A 22,253-nucleotide genomic window follows, 5' to 3' on the forward strand; every position below is an offset into this window, starting at 1 on the left:
TAATTATCTATATATAACAAAAATATCACATTTATTTCCAAATTCATTATTTTTGAAATTTTACAATAATAAATTATTATCTTTATATTTAATGTCACATACAAACATCTGATCATTTGTTTCCAACAAGAAAATAGTAAGTTTATAATTACAATTTACTCCATAATTAATCTTGAGTGTATAAGGACGCAGCAAAAACTATGTCACGTTTTATTGCTGTGGATGCTTCTTCCATTTTTTCTTTTAAAACTGGATCACCAATTGTCACAGCTGCATTTCTCACATCTTGCAAGGTCTCATTAAGTTGTTGAATGCATCTAACTATAATACCTTCTTGCACATCAATTTTCTGCATTATTTCAGCAAATGATTTTGATTGTGCCCATTCATAAACAACTTCAACCAGACCAAAATTCAATGGTTGTAGTGTATTCAAATTATAAATTTGTTCTAAGTTTTGTAACTCGGCATGTACATTTTGCATAATTTGATGTTCCTAAAAAAAATGGTTAATCAATAACAATCAATTATTACATATCTCTTTCTTATTATTTTTAATTATAAAATATTTAGTCAATTCAATAAAGAAAAAACAAGAAATTCTATTAAATTTTACCTTTCTCAAGTGATGAAAATCAACTGGAAATGTCGATTCAGAATTTGACTTTTGATGAAATATCAAAGCAGATAATAGTGCAGCAATTTCAGCTGGTTGCAAAACAGTTAAAACATTTTTTAGAATTAGCTCTGTTATGAGTAACTCGTTAATTCCTATTTGCAATGCAACTCTGCCTTTTAAAGCAACTGCAAAATGATATGTAAAGAATAGAAAAACAATTTTCACAATTTTAAACAATGTATTATGAAAACATATAAAGTTTACTAACTTCTTTCATCACTATCTATATATCCTAGATGTTTAAGAAGTGAAACCATATTTATATAATCTGGATATAAAGATAATCCTTCATCACTAAGACTAAGTTGAAGTTTTTTCCGTTCTGTTTCCAATTCATTTCGATAAAATACAGTTTCAAATTGTTCTTCAAAGTTAAGAATATCAATACATTTCATGCTGCTAAGAGCTTGTTTCTGTTTGCATAAATGTTTCATTCTGGGATTTAGGTTTTCAGTTACTTTCATTGTAACGTAAGGTAATAATATACTATCATCATTAGCAGCATTTAAAGATATTGCCATTAATTCTTGAATAGCTGTTTGACAAGTTGGACCAGGTAGATCATGCCTATAGACAGTTTAAGATACAATATACATACAATAAACTTTAAATTTATTTATTATTATATTATTATTTTGTTTACCTAAATCTTGATATTTGTCTTTTTTCCCAATCTTTCAATACCATACCACAATCAACTTTAACTTGACAATTTGTTATTTCTAGTATATTCCATGCAGAAATCGTTATAACTTCATGTGATGGAACCCCACTTGGTACAAATATATCTTTTTTGGTTAGACTGATAATACTATACCAACTTTCAGATTTTTCTTTACAGATTACATTATTAGAATTTTCTAATAATCTATCATTATTAACATTTTGTGCATTTGTATCTTTTAATATCAATACTTTATATTGATTTCCATTTTGTTTACGTGAAAGTACATCCAATAGTAGAGCTAAGTTTCTATAATGATTTTCATATGATATGATTAAAATTCTACCCTTAGTTAAACTATTTATTGCTTTTTTAGATTCAAGCATATAAGGTTTCAAATAACGAAGTTCTTGTAAATAATTAATTGCAATTTCATAAAAACCAGATAATTTCTTTTGTATATTCGTCAATGGTGGTAATGCTGCTAATTTCTCTTCAACTTTACGTAAATCAATTTGGTATTTATCTTCTTTTAATATTAGATATGACTCTTTAAATGATCTGCGCATCATGGATTCTACAGTAACTAGTTCATTTGTTCTTCTCAAATTTAAAACCATAGAATATGTTACTTTAAATTGTGATTCCAATGTTTTTGCTTCACCTTGCATCATCGGCATTAATTCATTAAAGTGTGGAACTTCTGTATTACATATTACTATAACTGTACCAGTTATATCATGACCTCTTCGACCAGCACGTCCAGCCATTTGGATGTATTCGGTAGGATACAAGGTACGAAATCCATTACCATCATATTTAGTTATTGAATCAAATACCACTGTCCGTGCTGGCATATTGACTCCCATAGCAAATGTTTCAGTTGCAAATAATAACTACAATATAACATACAATCAAAACAGAATCTTACTTTTTTTTTTCATCACAATATATAACAACTGTCCTAATAATAATAAATAAGAATAAGTTACCTTAACAACACCGTTTTGGAAAAGCATCTCTACAGTTTCCTTTAAAATAGGCAATATCCCACTATGATGTACACCAATACCGTTTTCTAAAAGATTTTGCATCATACAAACTTGTGGTAATTGCTTATCACTACCTTTCAAATATTTCATAATATGCTGGTAAAAGCGTTTTACTTCCATTTTTTCAGCTAATGTAGTTAGTTGAATATTCATTAATCTGTTTGCGTTGATATCACAACGTTTCCTAGACAATGTAAATACAACAACAGGCAATTTATCCTAAAAATGTATGTTCTTTCAATAAAAGCTTTTAAATACAAGAAAACAAAATATGAATATTCTTAAGTTTTTTTATCATACATTATGTTTTAAGTAATTCACAAAATTCTTCCATAACATCATTTGCTCTTTTGCAGAAAATCTCTTTTTTCTATCTTTTGTGTTAGTGTTTTTGCTTTGTAGGCTTTTAACAGATTGAACATTTTTTGTTGCTTGATGCCATCTATAAGAAATATTTGGTATATTAAAATTAATTCTAATACTATCCTAAACTTATTGTTTGTAAAATTCTAATAACAAAACCAATACAAAAAATTCAATTACCCATTCAATGAAAATTCTTCATTTGAATCAAGAACTAAAACTAATGTGCCACGTTCCTTGTCATTAGTAGGAGTATACAAATAATGTTGCAATGGTATAGGTCTCTTTAAAGTGCTGATTACGTACATTTTCCGTTTTTTGATACGACCAACCCAATTTGCAAATATTATTGGTTTTGGCACAGTTGCTGACAGCATAACTATATTGACAGTTTGTGGTAAAAGAATCACTATTTCTTCCCATACATGACCCCGCTATATATTTATGAAATACTATAGTTGTAACTTTAAATAATACTAATAAATAGTAGACAATAATAATAAATATAAAATAATTTAACATGCTATATTTTAGAAATAAAAAAAATTTGCTTTATATACATTATATATAGAAAATAGAAATATTTTCTAAACAAATAATATAAGATATATAAAATATAAATAATATAAGATTTTTTAATACAATTAAAAAATTGGTGTCTTTCAAATTCGTAATCTTTGAAATAGTGCAAAAATAATACTTACATCCTCATTATTAATATAATGTACTTCATCAAATATTACAAATTCTAAATCCCTAAGAACTTCTGATGCTCCATATATCATTGATTGTAATATTTCAGTAGTCATAATAAGACAAGATGCACTCTCATTGATTTGAATATCCCCTGTTATTAAACCAACACTTTCAAATTTCTTTTTAAAATCACGATATTTTTGATTTGACAGTGCTTTGATAGGAGAAGTATAAATTACCCTTAAATAATAAAATTGCAATCACAGATAAATATGCTAATCATATAAAAGAAATTATTTTACTTCATAAGTAATTTTTACCTTGTCATATGTTTCTGAGTTAAAGCAATAGCATACTCAGCTACAGTAGTTTTTCCTGCAGAAGTGTGCGCTGCAACAAAAACATTACAATTCTCTTCTAACTTAAGTATAGCCTGTTTTTGGAAAGTATCCAATTCATATTCAAATGTCATTGCTGGATCAGGAATTTTCTTCTCAAAATCTGTTATTGGCACAGAAACATCTATTTGTTCTGCCCATTCCATTTCAATAATTTTAGATGGTTCTTCAGAAATGTTTAAAACTGGTATTTCTGGTTCTATTGGTAACAATGGAATATCTTCTAATGCAGGTATTTGTGGAGACTCCTGTACATCATCATCTTTTAGTTCTTGCACAGATGACCAGAGATTAAGCTCACGCTCTTCTTGTTCTACAAGAGCCATTAAATTTATTTTACTTGTTATATCATCTTCAATTTGTACTTTTGCTTTTGATACTTTAGTTGGTTTATTTATTGATTCCTGCTTTGGCGTACAATTATCAGCTTCAAATTCTATCCCAGAACTAAATCCTTTTGCTAGTGTCCTTAAATTCCTCTCAAAATCAATATTTTCTGTCATCTCATCTGTTACAATAGGTTCATCAAATCCACCAGGCAAAAATGGTATGTTAGTAATATTGCCTAGACCAAATATTAATTTTTTGTAAAATATTATTAATTAACATATTGCATTTTTGTAGACATGTTTGTAAAATATTTTGAAAAGTATATAAAGTACCTCTAACATCATCTGTAACAGATCCAGGTATACGTTTCATAGACATTGAATTTCTTGCATTTTCTCCGACTCCTTTTAAAATAACTTCTTGCATTTGTCCAACACGACCTGTTACTGGATCACGATCAAATTTTAAAGTTGTACTAAGTGGTGCTAAATCAAATTCTAATAAAGAACAAATATCAGGTTCTCTGGGCCAATAACATTGAGCATGATCAAGTTGATGTATGGGAAGCCGTTCAGGGCATTCAATATACTCCTTTAATTCAGTTTTTATATCAGGCCAGATAGGTGGAAGCTCAAATGGTAGCTACAAATATATAACACATATATATTTCAAAAATATATATATATATTTACAAAATAATATAAATATCTAGCACAATTGAAAGAAAACAATACAACATTTTGATTAATATATATATATATAAAAGGTAAATATTATATATCATGATACTAAATAATATAAATATTATATATTTTCAAAAAATTACCTCCATTTTAAGATGTTTTATATTTATCACTTTAGTTGATATTAGAAATATTTATTAGACACATGCCGTTATTGAAAAGATTTGAATAGGTATTAAACATAAGCTAAAATAGAAAAAAAATAAAAATTAAATTAAAATATTAACAAAATAAAATTGATTAATTTATATAGTTTATTTATTGTAATCATCTGTGAGAAAATCAATTTAATTTTGAAATGTTCCAATCATGTTATGAAATTATGTATTAACCTATTATTTATTTTCGAAGATCTACAAATATTTACAAAACATTTTATTACTTAACCAGTCTACAAAAACAAAATTTTTCATAAATTTTATACGTTCTATACGCTTAGAAACAATGAAATAAAAAAAGAAAATTACTTTATAAACTAAATTATAAATAAAATAAAATTAGTAATACTCAATATAAATACATAAATATATAATAATTGTACATTGATCATCATTATTATATATCACTTCATTTTATTTTACATCCAAAGTCTGTTACGACTTGTTTTTTATTTCAATGATAAATATTCCTTATACTAACCAATCAACAGTTCGTTAAACTATGAATATCTAACTAAAGTTTATAAAAAAAGATAAAACTTTAATTAAATATAATACTCAAGTAATAATATTTCCACATGAAAATATTTATTATATGTACAACAGAAAATTTATAACGTTTACTGTAATATAACCATTTTACATTTGGCAACACTGACAGAACTACTATTACCTGAGATTTAAGATACAAATGTACGAGATTATCGATTAATCGAATATCAACATTTTCTGTTTTGACTTCATTGATCATTCTACAATAAATATTCTTCAATTAATTTATTTATTTCATTTTGTTTTCCATAATCTTAAATACATAACGATATAATCAAATAAAGATGCAAATATTGGGACATCATAAAATATCACAGACATTTCATCATTATGCAAGGAAAGGGATAAGAGATTTCATTTCCACAACAAAATGCAATAATTCAAAATTTAAATAAAATCTTCAAAATCGTTCTATTTTTCAAAATTGAAAGAACCATTTTGTTTTTTATATTACCTATCGATATTACATTTATAAAACTCTAATGCACATATACTTTAGCAAAAATAATCCAACATGCCTATTATAATAGAACTTAAAATTTATTAAAAATTTAAGCATAAAATTTCTTAATATTATATAGATATTAATATCATTTATATATTATACAATCAGACCATAAACTAATATCATAATTCTTGTAATTATACAAATGCAGAAATAATTTTGTATTCTTGGCATATATTATCACAATCTTTGCTTTATAAAACACTTTTTTAGAACATATTCTTTTTAGATTAATATTTATATATATATATATATATATATATATATATATATATATATATATACATACATACATATACATGTTTGTTTGTTTATATACATTTATGGAATAGTTGATGGCCTGTAAATATTATATAATTTTTGTATAAATATATGAACAATTTATGAAGAAAAGTATGCAAGATGATACAATATAATTGAACTTTCTAATGTGCAATATGGTAAATGAAAAATTATTAAAATAATAAAAAGTGATGATGATTGAAAATATACATTCTGATAGAATAATAAATCTAATAACATAATCTGATGCAAGCAGATACCAAAACTGCGCTGTTATAATGATAATTACTTATGTATTTTACATATTATTACACATATATATTGTATACATGAGGCAGTCTTAAAGAATAAAAGGAAGGTAATTCATAGATCCAAAATGTGTTAGATAAAAGTCTAAAATTTAACGATCAGCATTAGAAGAAAGATAACTTGTCAGTCAATATAGATGCATAGAATTATTATATGTAGACTGTCTCAGCAACAAACAAACCAGCAACGCAGGTATGTTTTTGAAATATTTATGTAGGTAGGCCATTGATTTCATTTATAACTACATGTCCATTTGTAACAATAATTGGTGGTGTTGAAGTCGTACTACGAGTAATATCGGAACAATCACTCTTACTGTCAGTACTACACTCTGAGCTACTATCTTTATCACTGTTCTCTTGTCTACATTTACACGATACGTGTTCTGGAGAATATTCTGAATTCCTGAGAGGACAACCGCATATACTACGATTTCCATTACTTGTACTATCACTATCGCTTTCACTGTCTACACTAGAGACAGAACTACCATGCCTTTGTGCTCTCAATGCTTCATTTTCTCTTTTTAGTTGTTCATTTTGCTTTAATAAGTCATCAATATGTTGCTGACAGATTTTTAATTTTTTTGCTACTTCAGATTCAGTAGTTATTCCATTCTTATTATCTATCTCTTTGTCTTCTGGCTGACTGATATTTTTCCCACGTAATCTTTTAGTGAGTAAGTCTACTTTGGCCTCTAATTGTAAATATTCTTGTATTAATTCAGATTTACTCAATGTGCTCAGTCTTTCAGCATGAAGATCTTCATATGCACTAGAGAACTCTTTTGTCAAAAATTCTTCTTCATCCTCTGGGGAAGAGTAAAAGTAGTCTTCGTCTGAGTCAATGCTGAAACTGGAATCTCTAGTACGAGATGGTGCTGGGGGTTTCTGAAAAGTAGTAACTCCAAAATCTGAAGATGCAGCTATTGATAATTTTTGATCAAGATCAGGCAAGTCACTATGATCATCCATAAGAAACTGCGTTGTATTATAAGGTGCTCGGATTTGCCTACCCGTTTTTGCAAGTCTTCCAATGGATCTACAACGTGCTCGTTGTTGATAAGACAGCTGTTGTTTTGGATATGGTTTCAATTTCTTATGCTTAGGTTTCCCTCTACGAGTCTTTCTTTTTTTTGTAACTATGTCTGAGCCATCTTCTTGCGTTCCACCATCCTGGTCCCCACTACCACTGCCGCTTTCAAATTTACCACATCTTCGAATCAAAGATTTAGGCCACTAAAATTAAACAAATTAATCTATACATATTCTCTAAATACAATATAATTTGTAAAACTACTCAAATTTTTATCTATATATCTACAAAATATTACTTCAGAAAAATTTATTGTGCATAACTTCAAATCAATATTACAGACCTAATTTTATAATTTTATCCTTATTTAATCATATATCAACAATATGACATATGACAAATTATGTAAAATTTTCATATAAAATATTTTTTACTTTTATGTACATAATTAAATTTGGATATTTAACTAACTAATAAATAAATAATAAATTAAAATTTACTTGATAATTTGAACTTTGAAATATCGATTTAAAAAATAAGTATCTCGCAAAATATCCATAAGATGAAAATAATAATCATTAAACGAGATTTAACGAAAAAAGACAACAAAGATAAATATTTTGAAATAGAATGTATATCATTAATTTTTATTATAAAAGAAACAAAAATTAAATCTCAGTAATATAAAAATAAGAATTAAATTTGAGTAATGTCATATTCGATACTCACGTTTTTGCCGTTATGGCGAGCCTTTGTATCGGTATTTTCGCCGCTAGATCGCGACACTTGCCTCGAAGAGAGGAACGATGACGCCGCAGGCGTCGAGACCTCTTTTACACCCTTCGCGTCGTGTACACCATCTTCGATACCGTCCGACGCTTTTTCCACCGTTTCCTTCGCGCTTTGTTCCTCCATATTCGTAATATTAACTAAAATCGGTCGATTTACGGTGGCACAAGTACTCATCACCGTTAAAAGCACAAGCTCATGCACAGCGACCTTCCTAGTCTCACAACTACGTTCCGTACGACTTGACCGTAAACAGCGACCGAATCGCCATGTTTGATTTATCCGTGATTCTGTGCGATAGCAAGGGCGACGTGCTAACGTTTCGATGCTTGGGAGAAGAGGGGGACGTGCTTTCCCCCCACTACGAAACGTTTCGACTTGTATTCCATCGCGTTTTCTCTCTCTCTCTTTTATCCCACCTTACCCTCCTCAATATCCCTCTATACGTCCACACATTCCTCTTATTCCTTTCTTAACGCACGATGGTGCCTTTTTCTCTCTCTCTCTCTCTTTCTCTCTCTCTCTCTCTTTCTTTCTCTCTTTCTCTCTCTCTCTCTCTCCTCTCTTTCTCTCTCTCATAATCTTGCTTGTAGTACGTTCCTTGAGAAATGTGTCTTGCTCTATGTTTGCGTCTTCTCTCGTACAATATACGTCTAATTTGATACCCCTTAAGATTTACACCTGATTTATGTACTTAGGTTAACTCTCGATAGAAACAATAATTTCATTCGTACAGATCAATATATTTTAATAATCTTGCTTTTTCTTCTATTTTCCTTAGATGAAATACGAATCTTTCTGTTCTTATTAAACTTATTCAAGGCGTATGTGTACATATATATAGATACATGTGATTTACATGATTTGAATGTCAACCTTGCATTGTGTTTTAAACGTTTGCCAAAATTAGCTAAGAGAGGATAGATACAAATGTCAACTATTTGTGTATTTAAAGAGCATTTCGCATGAATCTGGCCAATCGATATTTACACGACATTGCTCCAGTCGACTGTAAGGATTACGTATGCAATTATTCGTTATCGTTTAAAAAAAAAATCACACGAGAGACTTGATATTGTGTAAAAGGAATAGGGAAATAAAAAAAATACGCAAAACGAAACACTTTTTTTCAAATTCCCGCGATGCGCGAACTTGTTTCGTACGACATTTAAGAGAATAAGATGATTAAAATTAATCGAAATCGTTAATCTTACTTTTTTTGTTGTTATATATTATACTTTATATTACGATATATACGATATCGATTTTACAATTTAGCTTATTTTTAAGAAATCTTTTACACTCTCTTAGATATATTGTTACTTTTTTTTTTTTAATTATCTTTAATCACTCTAAGTATCATTCGTTTTCGTTTTCTCTTTTCAACGTAAATCTATTTGACAAATATTACGAGCATTACAATTGAAATATAAACAAATCAACGAACATAAACTTTATATTATTTTTTATTTTTTATTTATATATTTTCTTTTCATGTAGGTACATACGTATAAATACATACAAGCTTACATACTATGTATTACATATTTAAATAAACGCATGTATAGAAACCTATTAATTCAACGAATTTTTAAACGTATTACTGGCTTTTATTTTTATAATGTTTACACTAACGACGAATAAGCTTTGCTACAAAGACGATCCTTCCTTTTCGATGAAAGAAGCATTGAGAATAACTCCAAGCCTTATAATGAAACAAGAAACTATGCGTTAAGCATAGAATATGTCATACATCATAATAACGCATTGATATTTATATTCTACTAAGGAATGTATATCACTAACGGATATGTGAGCTTTCGAAACAAATTTATCCGTCTCTATCCTCTTTACCAAAATATCTCATGAGTGAGAAAATATCTTTTCTAACGCGTGGTTTCATTACGCGTTAGACGCGTATGAATTATCGTCTTGTTTACGAATCATCATCAAATGAAACTTTATAGATTATTCTCTTCGTAATGTAACACAAACGTTAATATAAATGATATAATAAATTAGATCACTATTCGTTACAATTATGTATCTATTTATTTATGAATCGTTTCGGAAAAAAAGTGAAAGATAATCGATTTGTATTTAAATTAGTTATCTATTATTTTAAACAAATGTGATTTTATAGGTTCTTCTCTTTATTATTTAGCATTAATAAAATAATATAAATTATCATAAATATTATAACTACATAACTATATAACCATTCGATATAAGTACATATTTATGAATTAATTTACGTCGTCAAAGAACTGACAAAAGAACAAAAAGATCGACAGTTCAGTTTAATATAAGTTGATAAAGCATTCTATTCCTTAAAAAAAAAAAAAAAAAAAAAAAAACGTTAGTCTAATTTACCACGATCGGTCGACTTTTTCGCAGATATTTCGAAATTTTTCTCCTTTTTTTTCCCCCAACAAATATCGTTTATTTGATTTTATGTAAGACCGTTTGTTCGATTTTTATATGTATATGTATGTATGCACGATTGGTGGATCGAAAGTCGCGTTTATTTTTATCGATTAACTAGACGCAAATTACACATATAATATTGTACGTATAATAATCGACTAACGCTTAATTGTCAGGCGAACATATACACCTACGTTCTGACATATTGAATTACTCAGCTTGTGGATTCTCTATTATGTCCTACTTCGTAAATAAATGAACTATTTGTGAGGATTGCTTAATTGACGATATATTAACGTTTGTATAGCCATACACATATATGTAGGCATACATTATTTCATATGAATGTGGATATATATGTATACATGTATATTACAGATACACACATACGTTTAATAAATATATACAAAGGTTAATCATCAGCTCATTAATTTTGATTCACGTTCGAGCAAAGAACATGTACACGGTTGAGATAAAATATTCAAATGATCTATCTCTACCGTTATATCTTTATCCATAAATAAAAAAGTATATTTTCGTAGTATATCATAATAGCATCAAATAATGTTCGAACATTTGTATATTTTCCTTTTCGATACACGATTATATTGCAAAGCGGGAAGGTACTTGATATATATATATATATATATATATATATGTATACTGCAACGATTTTCACATATAGACACGCGCGCAAGAGATTGTATATTGGTAGTAAAAAAAAAACAAGCCAAACGGATTCATATCGATTTATGGAAATGATGAAATAACGTTTTCGTTGATTTCAAGGATTAACGATTTACATAGGATGCCAGTCGATTCTACGACAAGGCTGACGACATTGAAATCAATTATTTAATAAAACTGTTCATAATTGAATTGATTCGTTTCTTGAAACGATAAACAAATTTATCTATATCTACATACATTATATCTTATATAAAGCGAAACGATTGGATACAATTAATTTAATTGAAAAATTGTTATCTTCGATGCATTTAAAAAATCATTCTTTTCTCCTTTTCATCTTCATCTAATTTATAGAGTGAACTCTGTTAGCTCTGATTGCAATAAAAACTTTTTATAATTAAAAAAAAAAGAAAGAAAAAAGAAAAAAGAGAAAAAAACATTAATAATGATAATCACCTGTTATAAAGAATATAGAACACATGTGAATATGTAACAATATGTATAATATAACATATGTCTGATATACCTAAATATAGATACTTACCTAGATATGATGTAAAATAAACATATAATTGATAAACGTTCTCTATGTGTAAGATAAAAAAGTAAGATAAACATATGATACAAAGCGTATAGACGTAAACGTAAAAATGTACTTACGCATACATCCATAAAAAATGTATATATGTATTTACATGTTCTGTCGTGTAGGATTGGTGGTAAATGGTGGGAGAGAAAACAAGAATGAGATAGAGAAAGAGAAAGAGAGAGGAAGAGGTAAAAAGAAAGAGGTAAAGAGAAAGAGGTACAGAGGAAGGAGGGAAGGAGGAGGTAGGAAGAAAGAGAGAGAGAGAGAGAAAGAGAGAAAGAGAGTTGTTGCAGTGTCGTCGAGAAACTCACTAAACGAGTCGGTTACGAAATTTAATCGCTTGGTAGAGCGAGGTTATAAATGCACCGTATATATGTTGCGACGGTTGCGTGGCGTGAACGTTAGATGGTGATCAAGTTAGAACTTAAAACTAATGATAACGCGAGTATGCCGAAGATGGCATAAAAGGAAGGGTCATGCTAACTTGCTAACAGCTGATCGTCCCGCATGAAAGTCTACGCACGTAGTATACAGACACGTCGCGATTTGATTTGATTTCATTCGATTCGATTCGATTCGATTTGATTCGATTTGATCCGATTTGATTTTGGTTTTTTCTTTTTTCTTTTTCTATTTTGAAATTCATTCCTTTTTTCGTAATTTAGTTCTACGTTCAGCGAACGTAGCTATTCTATGCAAACACATATACACGTACGCATATACGCTTACCATATATACCGTTCGAAGCTTTTCACGTTTCTTTTTGCATACATCGTCCATTGTTCTCGAATAAGAAGTCGGCATTGAAAAAGTTAAAGGGAAGCGCTTCAAAGAAGCACTGTGTTATCGATTGCACGTATGTTTGATACTTTTCGACTAAAGTTTGTCATAGATACATACATAACAACGACTAACCTAAAACGTATGCTCATCTTAATTTAATTTTTTACAAGGGTCTTTACGAGAGACATTACACTTCATATTTATATACATATGCATATGCGTGCTTGTATCTATTTGATTAGTTGCCTGCGAACGTAATTGTCTCTACGTATATATGTATATACATCTATACATATATATATATATGTATACGTCTCTCTCTCTCTCTCTTCTTATTGTTTTTCCTCTCTAACTATACTTTCATTTGAATTCAGAATCGATTTTCCACTTTCGACTTGTGTGTTTCGATTCGTATATCGATAGATATCGGTCTACGCTTGAAAGTTCATTACATATTTGTTACATCAAATAAATGGGTCATATGTAATTTATTATTAACTGCATCGCTCTTCATTAAGATGCGACACAAATTTGAATAATTAAAATGCAACATCAAAAAATAATGGTAATAAAGATGTTTGTTTCTTGTTTTTTTATCTTTAACGATTACGACTAATCAAGCTAATTAGAAGAGTAACTTTGAATAGCATTATATTAAATATATTATATATATTAGTGATATGAATTAATCAATTCAAATACTATACAAAATAATAATAATAATCGTAATAATGATGTTTGTTTCTTAGTTTATTCATCTTGTCTGGTTAAACCCAGTTAAATTAGATAAGCTATATTAAAATAATTAGAAAAGTAACTTTGAACAGTACTGTAGACATATTAACAGTATAAATTGATCGATTAAAATATTATATCAAATAATAATAATAATAATAATAATAATAATAATAATAATAATAATATTTGTTTTTTAGTTTATTCATTTTTACTCGTTAAACCTGGTTAAGCTAGGTTAAGCTATGTTAAGCCATTTAGAAGAGTACTTTTGAATAGCGCTGTACATATATTAACGGTACGAATTGATCGATTGAAATATTATACCAAATAATAATAATAATAATAACAACAACAATAATAATAATATTTGTTTCTTAGTTTATTCATCTTTACTCGCTAAATTCGGGTAAACTATGTTAAGCTATTTCAAGCTAATTAAAAGAGTATTTTTGAATAGCGCTGTATACACATTAGTGGTACGAATTGATGACTTAAAATGCAATACCAAATAATAATAGTAATTATGTTTGTTTCTTGTTTTATTCATCTTTACTGATTAAGACCGATTAAGCTAATTAGAAGAGTAACTTTGAATAGCGCTGTATATGTTACATTAGTTAAGCACTTCAAATTGTTAAATACCATTTACTTCCGTTTAACGAAATTTATATTTTCTTCGCCGATATGAAATATGTAGGATATTATTAAAATATAAATTACATTTAAATCGACAAAAATTTATTAGAAAGACGAAGTTATATTCTAACAAGTAACCAGAGCACACGGATACACATTACACTAATATACTACTCTCTCTTCCCTCGAAGTACTCGTTCTTCCGGTAACTTTAAGCATTTTTAACTAATCATAAAATTATTACAATTAACCTATTTTTACGTTCTGTGACCTTTTCAATATCATTGTTAGCTATATAATTATTTAACTGTTACAAAAGACAATAAAATAATAGACATACCATAATAGCCATAAAAAAACGATAATTATATATATAGGAAAAAAATAAAAAGCATTGTATAAATATGGATATATTATATATTACATACTTTACATACTCACGTACATATACACATATGTAAATATTTACTCCATATTGTAACGTAACGATTAGTATTACCGATAGTCGCTATTTACACTATAGGATCTGCTATTATGTTGCTTCCTTTCGATATCAGATAGAGTATCTACCTTTCTAATGAAGCAGACTACCAACTATAAAACTAGATCGTAGAGGACAGCACTAGACACAGTCTTTGGATATGCAGGAGAACTAAGAATGTCGATAGATAAAAACATCCTTATTCTCTGAAATGAAAAGGATCGCTCTCAATTTTATTGCAATTTAAAATATAAATATATATACATACATCAGTCAATCGGTTTTTTGTTCGTATTAATTTACCTATTTTCGAATATAAATTAGAGCTTATCTTTCTGATACAGTGAAATTTCTTTCATTCTTACAAAATGTTTTATCTTTTTTTATCTTCGAGATACTTTTCATTTCACTTTTTATTTTAAAATTAATTAATGTTTTATAATAAAAATATCTCCTTACTTTTACAAATTTCTAATTGTTTGGTTAATTATTATTAAACTGTGTTTTATAAATAATTATTTTTCTTAATTTTACATTATTCTCTTTGGTATCTGCATATATGTAAATACATTTGAGTAACAATTAAAATATAAATAAAATGATTTCGTTTAACAATGAATTCTCTTTATTTTCGTTAATCTTATATTTACGTAGAATTATTTTATTACATTCGGCATAAGGTTATTTACTGAATCATACGGATGGATTTATCGCTACAGGGTAAATATTCATGATAAGCAGTAGTATATATTATAGTTAATAAAAATATTTGAAGAATTTGAAAAATTTTATCTAAGGATAATCATTGTAATTCTGTCAAAAATTTCAGATTTAACATATGAAAAGAAGGCAAACTTTATTATTATTGTTATTATCATTATCATCATTAATAGAGTAAGAAGAAGTATAAATATAAAAACCGATGTATTTTATCTTAAACCGACAAACTTTATAAGATTGAATAACATTTCTAATATCTCTCATAAAACTAAAAGAAAATGAGTTATACGATTTTCGGGAGGTATATGCATGCGTGTGTGTGCGCGCACGCGCGTGTGATGTGTGTTTTGTATTATGTGTTGTGTACCAAGAGGATTTACGCGTTAAGAATTTTTTTTTTATAATCGAGTTACCACATCTGTGTATATAAGCCAATGATGCAACTATCTTGAAGATAAAACTAATTTGTGAATATAGCAGCATTGTCGCTTATTATATCCAGGTATAAGTTTTACAAAAATACAAAAATATATATATATATACACGTACGTACATGCATACACATACATAGATACATTCATAGATTGTATATACATTTGAATGTAAGAGAGTAAAGTCGCGCGTGACTATAAATATGTTGGTCGTCCACCCAGGAGGCTTCTCTTTGCACCTTGGTGCCTTTTCTTCGTCTTTGTTTTTTCATCCGAATATACCATGTTCTCCATCTTCGTTCGTTGCCTCTGTAACTCCGATTATATACTAACACGTAAAGGCAAGCTTTTGAAAGGGAAGACTCCAACTAGCAGCTGCTCTTACGACAAAACGCGAGTTAAAATATAGATCCCAGCTCTGTTATAGTTACGCAATTCTGCTCACTCTTTCTCTTTCTCTTTCTCTTTCTCTTTCTATCAGATCCCTCCTCTCTTCTCTTCTCCTTTTCCTTTTTTCTCGTCATGGCTAAATCGTCGTGTTCACGGTGAAAATCACGAAACATCATCTTCAAGAGAACGAATGAGATTCGATAGTTATATCGATTTAATGTCATATTACTTTCTTTCTCTTTCTCTTTCTCTTACTCTCACTCTCTCTTCCTCTTTCTCTCTCTCTCTCTCTCTCTCTCTCTCATTCTCGCTCTCTTATTGTAATCTTTCAAATGTAAATTTAATTGAACAGGATCGTGATCATCGGAGATCGAACAATTAGTATCGATTGAAATTATAATCCGTTTTATCCATCTTTTATATTGGACAGATTTTATTTTTATTTTCATTTTATTTTGTTTAGTTTTGTTTTATTTTTCTGAAACTTTGTTTTATTTTGATAAGATATTTTTCTAACGGAAATGTGTGCGAAACAGAGAGAGAATGGGGTAAAGAGAAAGAGAGAGAAAGAGAGAGAGAGAGAGAGCGAGAGAGAATTAATAATAAATTCGCAATGTATGTAATTAAATGAGCAATAGTAAAACAGTAAATAGTAAATTTCTATTTCTTTACACAATTTTAATTGTTTTGTAAAACGGAAAGGTAAATTTCGATAACGTAAATTTCGTACTACCAATGTCAAGTGGAATTACATATATATAATATCTGTGTGTGTGTGTATATATACACACTAGAAAAACGTAATTACTTTCGTCATATCTTTTTCGTTTCTATTTGAGATAATTTTATTATTTTGGTTGATGTTTCGCACGATGTTATAATATTTCTTATAGTCTTTTTTATCTTTACGTAAGTCGTCGATGACTTATTTTCGATTCTTTTATTGTTAGATATATAGGATTTCTTAGAACAAAAATATGTATGAGAGAATTAATGAAATAGGGAGAGAAAATGTAAATAATATTTTTATGCTTAATTATGTAATTTAAGAAAAGAAAAATATCAGATATATGAAAAGAGAAATTAAAAACGTATATAGAAAATTATTTAATTAATTTATAATTAAATGAAATCGTCAAAGAAAAAAGATAATGAAGAAAACATAGGATATATTAATAAAAGACGCTAATATTAATTGACAATGTGAAATTAATATATCTAAACGTTATTATGTTCGATCTTCTCGTACTTACTGTATTTAATTTATTATCACCGAAGATAATAATAAACTGACTAGTTATTGAAGCTAAACTAAATGTTCAATTATAATTTTATTTCACTAATCGTTCAATATACATTTCCGAATTAATTTAAAAAATATCTCGCAATCCTTAATTTTTAAATAAACTTTATACATATTTATATAATTATTTTACACGTACACACGTACATATATATTAATTCTAATATTCAATATATAAAAAGTTTATATTAATTATTCTTTAATTATCATAAATATTTTATATGATCTATTATATATATTAACATGAAAAATAATTTTATGTTTTTTTTCAACAAATCTAACGAATTTTATTTCTAATGAATTATTTACGAATAAACTACGTTTAGAGATAAAAAGATTGACCTTCGTGAAAGTAAATTGTAATCAATGATGTAAGTGCTTCCATCTGCTGATTGTTACAATTACTATGATATATAATAACTTAATTTCACTCAGAGTAGTCTAGGTTAGTTTTACCGCAAATTACGAATGAACGAAATCTTGGTTCGTGACAAGGTTCACCTTGTTTCAAAATCTTTTGTAAAATGGTAAGAAAAACTGAGAAATTAACGAAAATACAATTTATGATTTATTTATACAGTTATCGATTTACAATATATATTCTTAGAATCATTTAAGTAAATTGATTTTAATTTTGATGTTCACACACGATGGTAAGAAATGGAAAGACATTAAACACGTATTTTATACGATATCATTTCGAAATGTTCTAATATAACATGTTTCGTGTATATAAAATATTTTAAGTTTTAATTAGTTTAAACAATCATGTAAATATAGATATATAATTATAAATCGCCAATTATTTGTTTCTTTAAGAATTTCAGAAGATTAGACTTAATGATTCGTAGGTTATGTCTTCATATTGTATTTATAGTTTCAAGTGATTTTGTGTTGCAATATTGTGTAATGATTTCATATATGGGTTGTAATAGTAAAGAAATAACAAATGAAATAATCGCTAGTAATAATAATTATAATTTGAAATAAATAATTCCTATAATCGTAGTAATGCGATAATAATGATGGGTAATTAGAAATCATTCTTTAATATATAGTTACCATATAATTTATAACTGAAATTCATATAAGAGTTGATTATTAAAATATTTAATTGATTGCACATATATATATATAATTTGCTGTATTTATTTTATAGATTTTATCGATATTTTATATATTATTTTAGGCTACTACAGTAATAGTAACTGGGTTAGGTCTTGCTGTGGCAGGTTTTGCTGGACGCTATGTGGTTAAAAATATGCCAGTTTTTTCTCAAAGGATGACAGAAGCTTTGAAAAATATATCACAATTGGATTCTCAAGTATTTATTTATTTTTGTTACTTATCTCAAATAAGAATGAATTTTATTTAGTTTATTACATTATATTATTTCTTTATATATCAGTCATTAGCAAACAGCAAATATTATAAAGGTGGTTTTGAATCTAAGATGACCAAGCGGGAAGCTAGTTTAATATTAGGAGTTCCACCTACCGCAAGTAAAGCAAAAGTAAAAGAAAATTTTAAAAAAGTAATGAGTGTAAATCATCCTGATCGAGGTGGTTCTCCATATCTTGCAGCAAAGATAAATGAAGCTAAAGATTTATTAGAGAAATGATTAAATAATAATTTAATTAGATTAGTATATGTATCTAATGAATTTTCTTGTAAGAAAACAAATTTCAGTGTACATAAAAATATAAACTATATATTGCAAATAATTTAATGTCTAATAAATAAATTCTTTGTATTGTACATTCATTGCGAGGCTACATTACAATTTAATATGTACATTTAAGATAATTATACTAGATGTAATTCTTAAAATATATTTTATGTCTAATCACAAATACAAAATCAAATGTGGAATAATATACATAAAATGAAAGGAGCTACAAAATTGTAGACCATGTTATGTGTTTTGTTGTATTGCATAAAGATTTTATATCGTACGTGCTTGTCTTTATCATAATAAATTTACAATAAAGTCATTTATACCTTCGGTCAAAAATAAGGCAATTAATATATATATATATTACAATGCAATTTTGTAACACTCTAATTTTGAATGTATATTTACAACATTGCTACGTGCTTATCTAATTATACAAGTTTACTTTTATTATATCAATTTTGAAACAAGAATTAAGGACTAGATTATTTCGGTGGATAATGGTATCCTTTTATAGATACTATCGCCTTAACTTATTCTCTTTTTGTTCCATACGTCGTTGTGTAACTTTTGTTCGTAATTTAACTATTGTGCTACCAGGCAGTGATCCAGGTACTTTAAAAATACTCTAGCAAAAATTTAGACAAATATTCAAATTAATATATCTTTATGTAGTCATTAACACATATTTAAAAAAATTATTATACTTTATATTTTTAATTACATGATAAAATATCTTACCTGCATGAAATCATGACACTGTAAAACAATACTATCTTTTGTAATTTCTTTAAAACACTCAGCTAGCAAAGTAAAATCTTGACAAGCTAATAAATTATCTTTATTCCGTTTTATAAGTGTCAGTGCGACACGAAATATTATTTTCGTACCTTCGTAAAACAGACAATCCCATATACGCAATGTTGTCTGTAAATTTCAAATAATTAAGTGTGGATATTATTTATTTAATATTATTAAAGTTAAAGAAATATTTTTAAAAAATCATTTATTTTTACCTCAATTGGCAAAACTTCTGCAAATAAACACACGAACCACTTCGTTGTAATCACTGGCCATGGTAATCCTAAATTTGTTACATGTTGATAGATGTCCGGCATCTTTATTCTAGAGTGAGATTATAAATGTAGAATATCCCAATGTGTTGGCCAATAGTCTAGTTTTATACAATTCATAGAAACAAATTCTTATTCGTATTTGGAAAGAATTACTATGAATTTAATGGCTGAAAGAATTTGTGTTTATTTTACCTAACTAATTCTGCCAATACATCTATGTCGGTAAGCAGTCCGTCCATTGTTGGAGTGTAGTAATCTGGTAAAATTTTGTCTATTAATACTTTTAATAACCAAAATGCTGTTTCTTCACTTTTAGTTACTAATAAAAGTAATCCTGCTATGTAATTAAGACCCTAAAAAAGAAAAAATAAGTTTGATATGTGAAAATATTTAAAAAGTATTTATAATTTTATTATTTTTTACATGGAAGTACATGAGTAAAACCTTACTTGACAATATCCGACAGTTTTATTTTGATGAGCAAATGCTAACAAAATATTGTATAATTGATGTTGTTGATTTTCAATATTATTAAAAAAAATATTGTCAGGAAAAGTTCGTGGGAGATCAGTTTTTATAACAGAAACAAGTTCTGCATTATGTGGTGGTTGTAACAATTTTTCATAAAGATCAGGCGCTGCATTTTTCATCTCTTCCCCTCCACTAATGGAAAGCCATACCTGTATGAATAAAATTTTAGTTAATAGTTAATATGTATTTAGTTAATATATGTTAATAACTTATTGAAAATTAATTGCAAATTCCATTAAATAAATTATATAAATTGATATAAAGTCCTTACCAGACCTCTATATTCTCCTGGAATACCTTTACGAACATATCTTTTTATCATAATACTTCGTTGTAAAGATTTTCCTTCGCCGATAATTTCTGCCCATTTTTTGGCACGTTTTGCAAGTACTTTAAGATATTCGGACATAAATTCTTCATACGTTTCATAATCAAAATTTTGGGGTCGTTCAAAGCCATACTCGTCCACGTTGCTATAAACACATATAACTTCCAAATTATGTGCATGCACTTACAAACAAAAAATATACATTCTAATGGAATGAATTAAAGTGTAATTATAAAAAATCTTTAAATTTGTTTAAATTTAATTTCTATAGGTGTATGGTTACACTTACTTTTTTTCTTTCATTATTAATATATTCAGTTTTAACAATAACTAATTAAATATATTAATAAAATATAATAGAACACAATTTTTATTTACTTACTTCGATTTAACAAGCGAGTACAATAAATATAACCTCAAGAAGATCAGATAAATGTAATAAAGAACATATATCAGACTTTACAACTGGCAATACATTAATTATATGTATATATATAAAACAAATGTAGAACGATATTAAACAATTAAGAAACACAGCATCAGAGTCACACTCACCTAAAACATGAACTTGCCATACCCTAAGTACGACGATAGGTGTCAATTTACAGTCGCAAATGTATTGGGATATATGTACTATATACACAGATGACAATGATTCACTATATATATATTACATCTATGAAATATCCTATATAGAGTAGCCTAGTAGACACGCGCATAAAACTATTAAATAGATTCTGTGATTAAAACGTACAGATTAATATGATTTTTTAATTTTTTTTATTACAAAATGATGAAACGATGTGATTTGCTTTGTTGATAACTAATCAAATTTTAGATTTTTTTGTTTGATGATGATTACGTAATATATAATATTATTACATAGCATAATTAAACAAA

At 27.5% G+C, this 22,253-nt stretch overlaps 4 protein-coding genes across 5 annotated transcripts; 1 reads left to right on the top strand and 3 right to left on the bottom strand.

The window, feature by feature from the left end:
• Nucleotides 1-73: 73 nt before the first annotated feature.
• On the bottom strand, nt 74-6,302 carry LOC124424256 (helicase SKI2W). The gene is made up of 12 exons (XM_046963036.1): nt 5,565-6,302; nt 5,009-5,111; nt 4,515-4,824; nt 3,775-4,417; nt 3,463-3,694; nt 2,939-3,192; nt 2,696-2,837; nt 2,336-2,614; nt 1,323-2,239; nt 888-1,246; nt 617-804; nt 74-496 (listed from the first exon to the last, which is right to left on the bottom strand). The coding sequence occupies exons 2-12, from the start codon at nt 5,012-5,014 to the stop codon at nt 167-169; spliced, it is 3,660 nt and encodes a 1,219-aa protein (XP_046818992.1). The 5' UTR covers nt 5,015-5,111; nt 5,565-6,302; the 3' UTR covers nt 74-166.
• Nucleotides 6,303-6,664: 362 nt separating this feature from the next.
• LOC124424307 (protein HEXIM1-like) lies at nt 6,665-8,994 on the bottom strand. Its single transcript, XM_046963161.1, has 2 exons — nt 8,496-8,994; nt 6,665-7,969 (listed from the first exon to the last, which is right to left on the bottom strand). The coding sequence occupies exons 1-2, from the start codon at nt 8,730-8,732 to the stop codon at nt 6,941-6,943; spliced, it is 1,266 nt and encodes a 421-aa protein (XP_046819117.1). The 5' UTR covers nt 8,733-8,994; the 3' UTR covers nt 6,665-6,940.
• Nucleotides 8,995-18,144: 9,150 nt separating this feature from the next.
• LOC124424242 (mitochondrial import inner membrane translocase subunit TIM14) lies at nt 18,145-19,467 on the top strand. Its single transcript, XM_046963019.1, has 3 exons — nt 18,145-18,270; nt 18,933-19,067; nt 19,152-19,467. Exons 1-3 carry the CDS (start codon nt 18,268-18,270, stop codon nt 19,362-19,364), a joined length of 351 nt encoding a protein of 116 aa, XP_046818975.1. The 5' UTR covers nt 18,145-18,267; the 3' UTR covers nt 19,365-19,467.
• Nucleotides 19,447-22,143, bottom strand: LOC124424241 (growth hormone-regulated TBC protein 1-A). Of its 2 annotated transcripts, XM_046963017.1 has the most exons (8): nt 21,909-22,143; nt 21,736-21,768; nt 21,297-21,498; nt 20,944-21,174; nt 20,687-20,847; nt 20,435-20,543; nt 20,160-20,345; nt 19,447-20,046 (listed from the first exon to the last, which is right to left on the bottom strand). In XM_046963017.1, exons 1-8 carry the CDS (start codon nt 21,926-21,928, stop codon nt 19,939-19,941), a joined length of 1,050 nt encoding a protein of 349 aa, XP_046818973.1. In that variant the 5' UTR covers nt 21,929-22,143; the 3' UTR covers nt 19,447-19,938. The 2 variants fall into 2 exon arrangements, with proteins under 2 accessions (XP_046818973.1, XP_046818974.1); XM_046963018.1 differs by lacking the exon at nt 21,736-21,768 and having other exon boundaries at nt 21,909-22,139.
• Nucleotides 22,144-22,253: the final 110 nt, after the last annotated feature.

This window comes from Vespa crabro, chromosome 5, assembly GCF_910589235.1.
Source record: "Vespa crabro chromosome 5, iyVesCrab1.2, whole genome shotgun sequence".
In the NCBI taxonomy this organism is placed as follows: Eukaryota; Metazoa; Arthropoda; class Insecta; order Hymenoptera; family Vespidae; genus Vespa; species Vespa crabro.